The sequence below is a fragment of the Rhinoraja longicauda genome, chromosome 4, assembly GCF_053455715.1.
Source record: "Rhinoraja longicauda isolate Sanriku21f chromosome 4, sRhiLon1.1, whole genome shotgun sequence".
NCBI classification, from domain to species: domain Eukaryota; kingdom Metazoa; phylum Chordata; class Chondrichthyes; order Rajiformes; family Arhynchobatidae; genus Rhinoraja; species Rhinoraja longicauda.
This window is the reverse complement of record NC_135956.1, coordinates 76,499,640-76,512,568: the sequence shown is the minus strand read 5'-3', so window position 1 is coordinate 76,512,568 and position 12,929 is coordinate 76,499,640. Positions and strand designations below refer to the sequence as shown.

The window sequence follows — 12,929 nt, the reverse complement described above, 5'->3', positions numbered from 1 at the left end:
AATATAGAAGGATGAGGGGGGATCTTATTGAAACATATAAGATAATTAGGGGATTGGACACATTAGAGGCAGGAAACATGTTCCCAATGTTGGGGGAGTCCAGAACAAGGGGCCACAGTTTAAGAATAAGGGGTAGGCCATTTAGAACGGAGATGAGGAAGAACTTTTTCAGTCAGAGAGTGGTGAAGGTGTGGAATTCTCTGCCTCAGAAGGCAGTGGAGGCCAGTTCGTTGGATGCTTTCAAGAGAGAGCTGGATAGAGTTCTTAAGGATAGCGGAGTGAGGGGGTATGGGGAGAAGGCAGGAACGGGGTACTGATTGAGAGTGATCAGCCATGATCGCATTGAATGGCGGTGCTGGCTCGAAGGGCTGAATGGCCTACTCCTGCACCTATTGTCTATTGTCTATTGACAGCTGTATTCTTGAAGTAATTGTTGAAGAATCAATTTAGGAAATGTAGAAAGGCACCAAAAGTTCTAAGCGCTTGATGTAGAACAACTTTGTGCCAAGAACAAACTCAAAACTATTGTAATTAAAGAAAAGCAATTGAACGTATTAACACAAAGGATCCAGTTTTATCTGGCTCATTAAATAATTGTAGCGGGCGTATGTTAGAATAGCCAATCTGCTTGATTTTCAGACTTAAGCAGGTTAATCAAACTGCGGTTGCAGAATTTCAGGGCAGAAGTATAAAATTAGCATCTCTCTTGAGACAAGAGACAGCAGCTAGAGTGAAACAAATACACACAACCTAGTTGATTTTCTGTTGATCAGCCCATTGGGGAATAAAAAAAACTTGAATAAGTTTTAAAAAACAAAGGCATGAATAGAGATGGAGGCAGAAGGTACTCTCTGATGCCGATACTAAGAAATAAGATGCTAGAGGGTTAGATTATTACCAAGACTTCAAAGATTGTTCTGGGTTAAGGGAGTAATTTCTCGCTCTGTGTAAAGTTATTTAGGTTATTTCCATTCAACTGTCTCAACACATTCAAAACTTAGCATGCTTTGCCACGTGTCAGCAAGCCTGCAATTAACATCTAAAACTGTTCAAAAATAATCTTAGACATACTTAATGCAGAAAATACCAATCATTTCTTCAATTTCTGTTGGAGAATAGGTAGTTTACTGGTCAATAATACGTATTAAAGAGAAACATTTGAAATGGAGAATGACACCAGAGGTTACAAGCAGTTAATTCCATTGAGTAAATAGTTGTGAATGTCCTCTCTTGGAAACTATCAAATGAATTTTAAAGTTGGAGTTCTGTGCTCGGTTCAAGGATTAAGCAAAGTTATTTTTATTTTTACCTTTTTCCACTCATTGCCATACAACTAAAGTATATTTCAGTATCAGGGTTGTTAGGTAAATTGGCCACTGTAAATTTGACACTCTTGCACCAAAAGGAATGCAAATTCAATTCAAAAGTATTTCATGTCAATCTATCTTGGAAGACAAAGCTAGGGTTGGTGTGATTTCCACTTATAAAGAGAGATTGTGTTCTCATTATTGTCAGTTACCAATGAAAAATACTCACTACGAGAGAGGTTTTCCAGAGCCTTGCCCAGCCTCTTGCTCTCCTGAAGGATGTGATTCAGTTCATCAAAGTTGTGGCTTTCAGGTTTTGTTTGCCAGTCCAATGCAGCATGTTCTATTGACCTTGGTACTGCAGGTTTTAAAGGCATTATGAGTAAAAAGTCAGCAGCTTATCCTCACTGATTCTCACATTTAGCATTTTTTTTTCATTAATGGAGCATTAACCTTACCTGACAACTAATTGCATAAAGCTCCCCTAAACATTTGTGCTAAGAGAAATGTCTTACAGTTAAACTGATAGATACGATTATAAGGATATGTGCATTCATTTTCTGCATGAATTTCTTCTTGTCATTTCAAATGTGGTCCGACCAAATCTAAGAATGTTTTCAATAAATTCACTTTGTGTGATACTTGCTCTATTTATCATACATCAAAAATGTAACTCATTTTAGGGATGAACAACATTCATTTGTATCCTATCAATATCAACTGCAGAACCTACCATAATTTCAAGCTAGTTCAAGGAAAAGAACCTCCCTAACAAAACTAAAAAGACATCTATGTTCACCAATAAAAACAAAAGTGTTGGAAGAACTCAACCAGTCAAGCAACAACTTGGAAAGAGAACATAGCTAATGTTTTGGGCCAGTCAACATTTCTGTTTTTTCGTTTCATATTCCTGGCAACTGCAGTTTTATTTCTTTTCAATTATCCAATATCGTACAGTACCGAATAATCACTCAAAAAACAATCAGGCTCCAAGTGACTTAAGGGTGATTACAACAGCAGCAAAAGCTACACCATTCAGCACTGAAACCCAATAAATAACTGTAAAGAAAAGCAATTTAATGAGAACTTGCTTACGGGATTTTGATTCTGGTGAAGTGTTGGACATAGCAAGGTCACTTTTTGACTTTTTTGGCTTTTTAGCATTTGTAAGCCATGGTTTTTCATAACCTCTACAATCTCGTCGCAAACCTTTGTTTCCTGAAAGAAAGGGGAAAAATGTAATCAAGACAAAGAAATTCTAAACTGGCTAAATTAACATTGCTTATTAGATAAGAAATCTTTTAAATTTTTTATATATATAATACTTTGCAGGTCCAACATGATTACCACTTTTTTTTTAACATTCCAATTATATTATTATAATTTTTTTTAAATCTTTAATCAGGTAAATTCAGAAAACATTACATTTTGCCCTTTGTAGTAAATGTCCACTTCTCCCTTAAAACTGATTCAATAATAACCAATTTACTGATTTCAAAGGCCATTTAGCATGCATGGTGGATTCCTGTTAGGATTCTCACATCACGAATGAGTCTGTCAATTGCCAGCTCCAGAGTCTACTGCTTCTTTGAATGCTTCCTATGAAGCACCAATGAGGAAGACAAGCATTTAAAGGGACAAAAAAAAATTGAAGATTCTGGCAAGTCCCTTAACACCATTGATGTGCAGAGTGATCTTGAAGTCCAAGTTCATAGCTTGGACTAAAGGTGGCAGCACAAGTAGTGAGGGTGGTAAAAATGGCATATGGTATGCTTGCCTTCATTGCTTAGGGCATTGGATATAAGAGTCAGGAAGTCATGCTGCTGCTCCATAGGACTTTGGTTAGGTCATACTTGGAATATTGTGTGCAGTTCTGGTCGCCCCATTACAGGAAAGATGTTGAGGCTTTGGAGAGGTTGCAGAGGAGGTATACTAGAATGCTGCCCAGATTAGAGGGCGTCAGGGAGAAGGAGAAGTTGGATGGACTTGGATTTGTTTCTCTGGAATGTCAGAGGTTGAGGGGAGACTTGATAGAAGTATATAAAATTATGAGAGGCATATAGATAGGGCAGTCAGTCCTAGCCTTTTTGCCAGGGCAGAAATGTCCAACACTTGAGCGCATAACTGTAAGGTGAGAGGGAGAAAATTTAATGAAGATGTGTGGGTAAATTTCTTTTTGTGGAATGCATTGCCAGGGGTGGTGGGGGGACAGATACAATAGTGGTATTTGAGGCTTGTAGATAGGCACATGGTAGTGCAAGGAATATAGGGATATGGATCATGTACAGGGAGGTGAGATAAGTTTAACTACGCATCATGTTCGGCACAAACATTGTGGGCTGAAGGGCCCGTTCCTGTGCTGCACTATGTTCTATGCTAAAGCTTTCCTGCAAAGAGCTATATCCTCCTTCAGTACTACATTTTTGCTTACAGTTCCAGTTATTCAATAATAACCTTACAATATAACCCATCACACAATATAACCAGTACACCAGCCCAGTGCAGCTGTTGGTGATGAAGGAGATATAACTATTGCTGTGGGATTTCTGGGTGATTCTCTAATCCTTTAGATATGTGCAAAGGAACCAAAGAAAACAATCGTCCCTACCTTCCACCAGGAACTTTACGTGAGCACAAATAGAGTGCAGAGACCTTGCATCAAGAGAGTCCACTGGCCTGCACAACTAGTCCATGGATTTAGTCTGGGATTTCGCAATATTTCATATGCTCTCACAGTAATAAAATAGTCTCTCGATTATATTCAAACATTATTCTGTTCATTGATACTTGAACATTGAGAAAACTGTTTCATTACCAGTTTCAGCCCAAAGGGCAGCCGAGCCTGAAAATGTTCTTTGCAGCTGGCTGAGACTTCCTTGTTTATTTTGCAGATGGCTTATTAAAAATGGAATTGGCTTGTTAGGTGTCTCTGTTATTAATTTTGTCATCATTTCCTAAATGATAAAGAACAGAGACAAATGTATTTGAGATAAAGTCTTATTATATTTCCATCTTTATATCTATAGTTTGCTGAATACATATATTTGTTTGATCTATAAAACTCAGCAGTATTTGTATTCAATAAACTTTACGTGCACAATATGTTATAATGGCTACACAAATGTAGACATACTCATATTCTAAACATGATAATCTATATATTCATGTGATTATAACAGATGAAAAAGTCACTCTAAAATTGGGCAGAGTTGAACAAAAAGAACATCAGAATTACTAAGTTTCAGTATTAGAATTATATTTATATATGTTTATTATAGAAATTGCTAATTTATTATCAGCTAAGAGAATGAATGTACCACATAATGTCACTGCAAATAAGACATTACAGGAAAATTTGCTCTCCCAATGATACTTAGGTAGCAATTAAAGATGCACCATAGACAGTAACATATGGCATTCATCACAGTATGGCAACAGCTCTGCCTAAGACCGCAAGAAATTATGGAGAGTGTGGATGCAGGCAAGTCCATCGCATCACACAAATCAGCCTTCCATCCACCCACATCAACTCCATGCTTCACACTGCCTCGGAAAGGCAGCTGACATTATCAAGGGGCACTCACACATCCAGATCATTATTTTCTCTTCTCTCCTCCGTTGTGCAGAAGGTACAATAGGTTGAAAGCCGTACCACCAGGTTCAAGAACAGATTATTCCCCACTGTTATTTTTTTAACTAGACTTTTTCTGTAGCAGTAACACTGTTGCCTTTCTCTTTTTGTATTACTTCTTGAACAAATGTATAGTATAATGTACCTGGATAGCAGGCAAAAATGTTTGACTGCATCTCAGTACACATGACAATAGACAATAGGTGCAGGAGTAGGCCATTCGGCCCTTCGAGCCAGCACCACCATTCAATGTGATCATGGCTGATCATTCTCAATCAGTACCCCGTTCCTGCCTTCTCCCCATACCCCCTGACTCCGCTATCCTTAAGAGCTCTATCTAGCTCTCTCTTGAATGCATTCAGAGAATTGGCCTCCACTGCCTTGAATTCCACAGATTTACAACTCTCTGACTGAAAAAGTTTTTCCTCATCTCCGTTCTAAATGGCCTACCCCTTATTCTTAAATTGTGGCCCCTGGTTCTGGACTCCCCTAACATTGGGAACATGTTTCCTGCCTTTAACGTGTCCAACCCCTTAATAATCTTATATATACAAAGACCAATAGAGAAATCAAAGAATCCTTTCCATTGCTGTACAATTGATCAACAACATAGCTGAAGAATTCACTGGTTTCATGTGTGAATTTGATCAAAACCTCGATGACTAACATGGAGGGAATCAGTCAGTCACAGAATTTGTTGCACATCTGCTAAACAGCATATATGTGTTAATGTTACTTGTGCAAAATGCATCCTTGACCCCAGACCAAGTCACTCGCACAGAGGCAAACCGTAAGAAAGCCTTTACCTAGGACAGGCACATGAGCACACGGATAAGCAAGGAATGGAGGTATATGGATCACTTGCAGGCACAGGAGATTAGTTTAACTTTGCATCATATTCAGAGCAGGCGTTGTGGCCTTGAGCCTGTTCCTGTGCTGAACTGTTCTTTGTTCTATTTCACTATAAATGACTTTTGAGTTTTGCTTTGTGGGTAGCATCATTTGTGATAAAACATCAGAAAAATTGATGTTAAGGCAAATGAAAATCCTGCTGAAAAGCCAAGCATCAAATTTCACAGTGGGTATCAAAGACAACCAGAAACGTGCAAAATGTTGTTTGACTCTCAGAGTTGAACCAAAAATCTGTTTCACAGCACCTTTTTGCATTTGTGGAAATGAACTTCTAATCTACGGTCCTTAGAAAATTGTGGTGCAAAGGGATTGCTGTGTAGCGAATGGTTCTTTAAAAATGTTGGTGCAAAGCAATTGCTGCACAAGGTATACTGTTCATTTGATAAATGAGATGCACAAAATTACACACATCAGGAAATACCCACTCAAAATAAAGCATGACAAAAAACAATCTGAATATAGTTTTAACTACGTCAATTTTATAAAATTGAAATAAACAGTACTACATGAACACTACATTTTATGAAAATTGTAAAATGTTATGATTGCTTTTACTCAAGGGCTGCCTACAACAATGTTGTTAATTATTCTTTTCTCATTGCACAAAACCCAGTTTAAATCAGCATATTCTCCAGTCAGTCCGCTCAACACGTTAGTCTGTCAAAGACTGTCTGGAAATTTCCATCCAAAATATCATTGCTATCAAGACACACATTTATATATAGATGTATTATAAATAGAAGTATTAGAGATGTATTTATATTCATCAGAGATTGTTTGGTTAATTAACTAATTGTGTTTGATGATTACCAAAAACCCAGTTTGATTTGGTCTACATTAAAATAATTAAATTGGAGTAACTCTGCTATTCCAAAGCTCAAATGACATTTATTGAATTAAATATTGTGAATAATCAGCCTTCTGCATTGAGCTCAATTACAATCAGCAGCACCTATTTAACTCCTGACTTGGCAGCTGGATTCCCTGAATTTCAATTCAACATCTTAAGGCCAACTTTGTTTCATAATATCGGAGCTAGTCTGCTCACCCTAAAATCCAACTGAATTTAATACATTTAATACTTAATTAATTGCAGGTGATTAATTCCCCACACCCACCTTTGAGATCTAAGACCACATTTATTTAATTGACTATAAACAATAGATAATAGGTGCAGGAGTAGGACATTTGGTCCTTCAAGCCAGCACCACCGTTCAATGTGATCATGGCTGATTATTCACAATCAGTACCCCGGTCCTGCCTTCTCCCATACCCCCTGACTCCGCTATCAGAGCACTATCCAGCTCTCTCTTGAAAGCATCCAGAGAATTGGCCTCCACTGCCTTCTGAGGCAGAGAATTCCACAGATTCACAACTCTCTGACTGAAAAAGTTTTTCCTCATCTCCGTTCTAAATGGCCTACCCCTTATTCTTAAACCGTGGCCCCTGGTTCTGGATTCCCCCAACATTGGGAACATGTTTCCTGCCTCTAATCCCTTCATAATCTTATATGTTTCAATAAGATCCCCTCTCATCCTTCTAAATTCCAGCATATTGATTTGTATTTGATCAGCATTTGCATTAATTCCTCCAATTTCTGTAGCTGATCCATATCCTATTATATACTTTGACAGCCTTCCTTGCAGTCTGCCACTCCAGGAATATTGATATCACCTGCATACTGACTAACCAGCCCATCTATGTTTATGTCCAAGTCAATTATATATCACAAACAGAGGTCCCCCCACAGATCCCTGTGGAGCCCCACTGGTCACAGACCTCCAGACTGAATGTTGTCCTTCCATAATGTCATAAGGAATAGGAGTAGAATTAGGCCATTTGGCCCATTAAGTCTACTCCGCCATTCAATCATGGTTGATCTATCTCTACCTCCTATTCTCCTGCCTTCTTCCCATAACCTCTGACACCTGTACTAATCTCTGCCTTAAAAATATCCACTGACTTGGCCTCTACAGCCTTCTGTGGCAAAGAATTCGACAGTTTATTCACTCTTCTGAGAAGTTTCTCCTCATCTCCTTCCTAAAAGAACATCCTTTAATTGTGAGGCTATGAGCTCTAGTTCTAGACTCTCCCACTAATGGAAACATCCTCTCCACATCCAACATCCACCACAACCCTCTGTCTTATATCAGTAGGGTAGGTATGAATCCATATGACCAAGTCACTGTTAATCCCGTGCATCTTAATCTTCTGGATCAGCCTGGCAAAGGCAACTTTATCAAATGCCTTATTTAAATCCATACAGACAACATCCACCACCCTACCCTTATCAATCACCTTCGTCACCACCTCCAAAAACTTGATTAAGTTAGTAAGACATGACCTGCCACATACAAATGGGAGTCATTCCTATCCCAAAGAATCCTTTCCAATAGCTTTCCTACCACTGACTTGAGGCTCACTGACTCCAATCAATGTTGGGGAAGTTAAAATCACCCATTAAGACAACCCTGTATCCCGTAGTTCTGCTCTTGTACCCCCTCCCTCCAGACAGAACAAGGTTCCAGGGGAACTCTATCTCACCTTTCACCACACCAGCCCCCGCATTCAACACATCATTCCCTAACATTTCCGTCACCTCCAATGTGATCCCGCCACCAGTCCCATCTTCCCATCCCTGCCCTTCTCAACCTTTTGATCACTCCATCCCCAACTCCCTGGTGCACTCCTCCCTTCCTACCCAAACCATCCCTTTCCCAGGTACTTTCCCCTGCAACCACAGGAGATGTAGCGCCTGTCCCTATACCTCCTCCCTCACCTCCATTCAGGGACCTCAGCAGTCCTTCCAGGTGAGACAAAGGTTCATGTGTTAGGATTCTCACATCACAAATGAGTCTGTTAATTGCCAGCTCCAGAATTTACTGCTCCTTTCAATGCTTCCTATGAAGCACCAATGAGGAAGACAACCAATTAAAGAGACAAAAAAAAGTGAAGATTCTGGCAAGACCCTTAACAGCATTGATGTGTAGAGCTAACCCTATCCTTTTGCTTTACAGCTGATTATCATCAGGATATCAGAGAAATTTATCCCCTCCCGATAACAAGTTGTGCAGCAGACACAGTGATTCCTGACATATGCCACCATGGCTCCACCAGAGATATTCACGCATGATACCATTTATCATTATGATTGTATGAATGCTGCACACTGGTCCACAGTCAATGAGTGATGTTGGCAGTAGACAACCTTTGTTATCCCTTGTCGTGGCTCTTGCAGAGATGACTGCAGAGTGAAGGTGCTGTTGGAGTGAGTACTGGACACACATCTGCACAATTTGTTGCTCTTGGTTCAATACCAGTCGGAGATAAGGAATTGAATCATTTTCAATTTTAGTTTAAAGCAGAATTTAAGTGCAGCTTCTACAAAATGATCTGCTTCAATTCAACGGAACCCTACACCGTGACATTGAGAAACCACCATCCTAGAAAAGTTGTAGGCTTGCTCCACCTGGTGAAACGGTGCAATGTAATCACATACTTTTGAATAAACAGCCTCCAACTGGAAGTCCTTATTAGAATCTCAAATATTTCAACACAAAATGCTGGAGTAACTCAGAGGTTCAGATAGCATCTCTGGAGAAAAGGATTAAGTGACGTTTCGGGTCGAGAGGGACTCCTTTCTATTCCATTTCTCTAGAGATGCTGTCTGACCTGATGAGTTACTCCAGCTTTTTGTGTCTATCTTTGGTTTAAACCAGCATCTGCAGTTCCTTCCTACCCAAATATTTAAAGTGCTGTTTATGATAATGATAGGCCGATCTTAAAAAACAAATATAGTGAAAACAAGCAAGCATCTTTAAAATATGTTAATGAAAATTATCATTCTAATATTTTAAGGGACAAACCAGTTAAAAATGGCAAAAAGAATGTAGAGAGATTTAATCAAGATTCAAATTAAGAATCAAATAGGTCAGAGAGATTGAAGTCAAAATTGATGTAGCGCATTTTGATGCCCAAATGTTCAAGTACCACAAAATACGGAATCTTTAATACCCTTGTACGTTTGTGTTCGCTCTGAATAAACTATCAACTTAATATCATTACTCTTTTTCCTTTCTTTTGATTAAGTTTCTTAATTAAATGTTTAACGACCCTATCCTTTCATTTATTTATATACATAAAAACCATTAAATTGATTAACATTAAAATTTTGTTTTGTGTAATGAATGATCATCGTCATTTTACGTCTCCAACCATTAACGTGCTAGCTATTTAGCTTGTCATCATATCAAAAGCTTCAGTTTATGAATAGGCGTTCATTTAACTTTCTAATGCCATAAAAAGTATTTTCTCTTTAATAGAATTTTCTCTATATAGAACTCTATGCACTGATATCATCTTAGTGGATTTCCTTTGCATTTTCCTAAGTTCTTGAAGTTGGGTTCCAAATCATGGATTAATCTATCTAGAAAATGGATTGCTTAGCTCCATGGTTTTGTGAGCTGCATGATCCAATTTTTAAAACAAGGCACAATTGAAATTGGCTTACTTATCACACAAAATTGTGAATTTTTCTCTTCACATTCCAGTGCTCTCCAAACATGTGGCACATAAATTTCAGGGGAAAAAAAGTTGATGAATAAACGGCAAACATATCTATTATCTTCTGAAGTTAGTAATACTTTTCAATAAGAAATCATACTAATCCCACTCAACCTTCAACTCTAATCTTATGAGTGTAAAGTAGGAATATCAATTTATTTCCAGTGTACAATGCTAATGTCACGACCAGATTTGCCCGAATCAATTGGCCTTCTTTATACCCTGGGGTGGATTGATTCTGAAGAAAATCACTGGGATTCAGTAATTCAAAGAAAGCCTTGGGTTTACACATATGCTGCAAATCCAGGCCCAATGAAAACTTTTGGGTTGCGCCCAACCTTGCTGGTATTCCAAAGCATCACACTGTGTAATCAAGTAGCCCTCAGAACAGGAAATCTAGGAAATGGGAAATCGGCCAAACTGATATTGGATAAGTGGAAGATCCAAATCGCATGAAGACTAGTTGGGCCAGACATTCGGTCTGAGCTCAGAACTGCGAGATACAGTGGAAGAATAGGTGCAATTGACCACATACAAGCCCACTGATCAGTGGTTGAATATTCAACAAAAGTGTTGGTCCAAGCAAAGAGAAACAATAGAGACACAGACTGGAGAAATAAGGAACTACAAATGCTACAATATTGAGCAAAACACGACGTGCTGGGGCAACTCAGCGGATCAGGCAACATCTCTGGAGGATGTGGATAGGTGACTTTAGGTTGGGACCCTTCTTCAGTCTGATGTAATAGGGGGGAGAAACCTGGGTAAGAGGTGGGGGCGGGACATGGGCATGGACTGAAAGGAGCCTTAGTTTCCTGCTCGTTTTGTTGGGATCTCACTACTGCAAGTAAAAATGTAATTGTTCCGTTTTGGGGACAAATGACAATAAAACATTCTTGGTGCTCTCTTGATTTAGATGTGGCCTCTGCTACTAATACTCCTGTGTGGGGAAGATGGTGAAGTCAATGTTATGTAGAGCTCTCAGATTTAAAGTCCTGCCAAGGTTGGACAGAAAGAATTATTATTCTTTCAACACCAGGCCAGCTCAAATCACCTCAGATACGTTCAGCAAGTAATTACAGTGCCCTCCATAATGTTTGGGACAAAGATCCATCATTTATTTATTTGCCTCTGTACTCCCCAATTTGACATTTGTAATAGAAAAAAATCACATGTGGTTAAAGTCCACATTGTCAGATTTTAATAAAATTTCGGTTTCACCATGTAGAAATTATAGTAGTGTTTATACATAGTCCTCCCATTTCAGGGCACCATAATGTTTGGGACACAGCAATGTCATGTAAATGAAAGTAGTCATGTTTAGTATTTCCTTTGAATGTAATGGCTGCTTGAAGTCTGCGATTCATGGACATCACCAATGAATTTTGAGGCACTTGTTTGAACCTGAGCAGATAGAATGTGTCTATACACTTCAGAATTCATACATGCCCAAGCCACAATGCCCCCACCACCTTGTTTCACAGATGAGGTGGTATGCTTTGGATCTTGGGCAATTCCTTCTCTCCTCCATACTTTGCTCTTGGCATCACTCTGATATATGTTCGTCTTTGTCTCATCTGTCCACAAGACCTTTTTCCAGACGGTGGTTGCTCTTTTAAGTACTTCTTGGCAAACTGTAACCTGGCCATCCTATTTTTGCGGCTAACCAGTGGTTTGCATCTTGCGGTGTAACCTCTGTTTTTCTGTTCATGAAGTCTTCTGCGGACATTGGTCATTGACAAATCCATGCCTGACTCCTGAAGAGTGTTTCTGATCTGTCGGACAGGTGTTTGGGGATTTTCTTTTATTATAGAGAGAATTCTTCTGTCATCAGCTGTGGAGGTCTTCCTTGGCCTGTCAGTCCCTTTTCGATTAGTAAACTCACCAGTGCTCTCTTTCTTCTTAATGATGTTCCAAACAGTTGACTTTGGTAAGCCAAAGGTTTGGCTGATGTCTCGAACAGTTTTATTCTTATTTCTCAGTCTCATAATGGCTTTTTTGACTTTCAATGGCACAACTTTGGTCCTCATGTTGATAAACAGCAATAAAAGTTTCCGAAGGTGATGGAAAAACTGGAGGAAAGACTAGGTGCTGAGAACTCTCTTATACCTGCATTAAGGAGACAATTAAACACACTTGAGCAATTCCAAACGCCTGTGAAGCCATGTGTCCCAAACATTATGGTGCCATGAAATGGGGGAACTATGTATAAACACTGCTGTAGTTTCTACATGGTGAAACTATCTCAAATAGATTATGAAATAAATCTCAAATTGTGGAGTATAGAGGCCAATAAATAAATGATGGGTCTTTGTCCCAAACATTATGGAGGGTACTGTAAATTGGGTCCATTGTAAGTACATCAGCCACTTGAATAAACACTATTAATTAATGTCTCACATATAAAAAAATTCTAGCCACTCAATCCATCAAACTTGTTTATACAATATTCTCATATTTCACATAAATTATTAGTTTTTACACAGTGGAAGGTGGTATCCTTTCATTTGCATTTA

The 12,929-nt window shown here is 38.8% G+C and overlaps 1 protein-coding gene across 7 annotated transcripts in view; it reads right to left on the bottom strand.

The window, feature by feature from the left end:
- c4h8orf34 (chromosome 4 C8orf34 homolog) overlaps window positions 1–12,929 on the bottom strand; it is a 218,012-nt gene that overhangs the window by 158,705 nt on the left and 46,378 nt on the right. For all 7 annotated transcript variants that reach the window (XR_013547187.1, XM_078398121.1, XM_078398120.1 and 4 more), the window contains exons 2-4: window positions 4,123–4,261; window positions 2,403–2,525; window positions 1,537–1,665 (exon numbers count right to left, since the gene is read on the bottom strand). Coding sequence is in view for 6 of the 7 variants with exons in the window: in XM_078398121.1 (XP_078254247.1) it covers window positions 1,537–1,665; window positions 2,403–2,525; window positions 4,123–4,261 (391 nt within the window). In the remaining variant the exon portion in view is untranslated. The remainder of the gene's footprint in view (window positions 1–1,536; window positions 1,666–2,402; window positions 2,526–4,122; window positions 4,262–12,929) is intronic.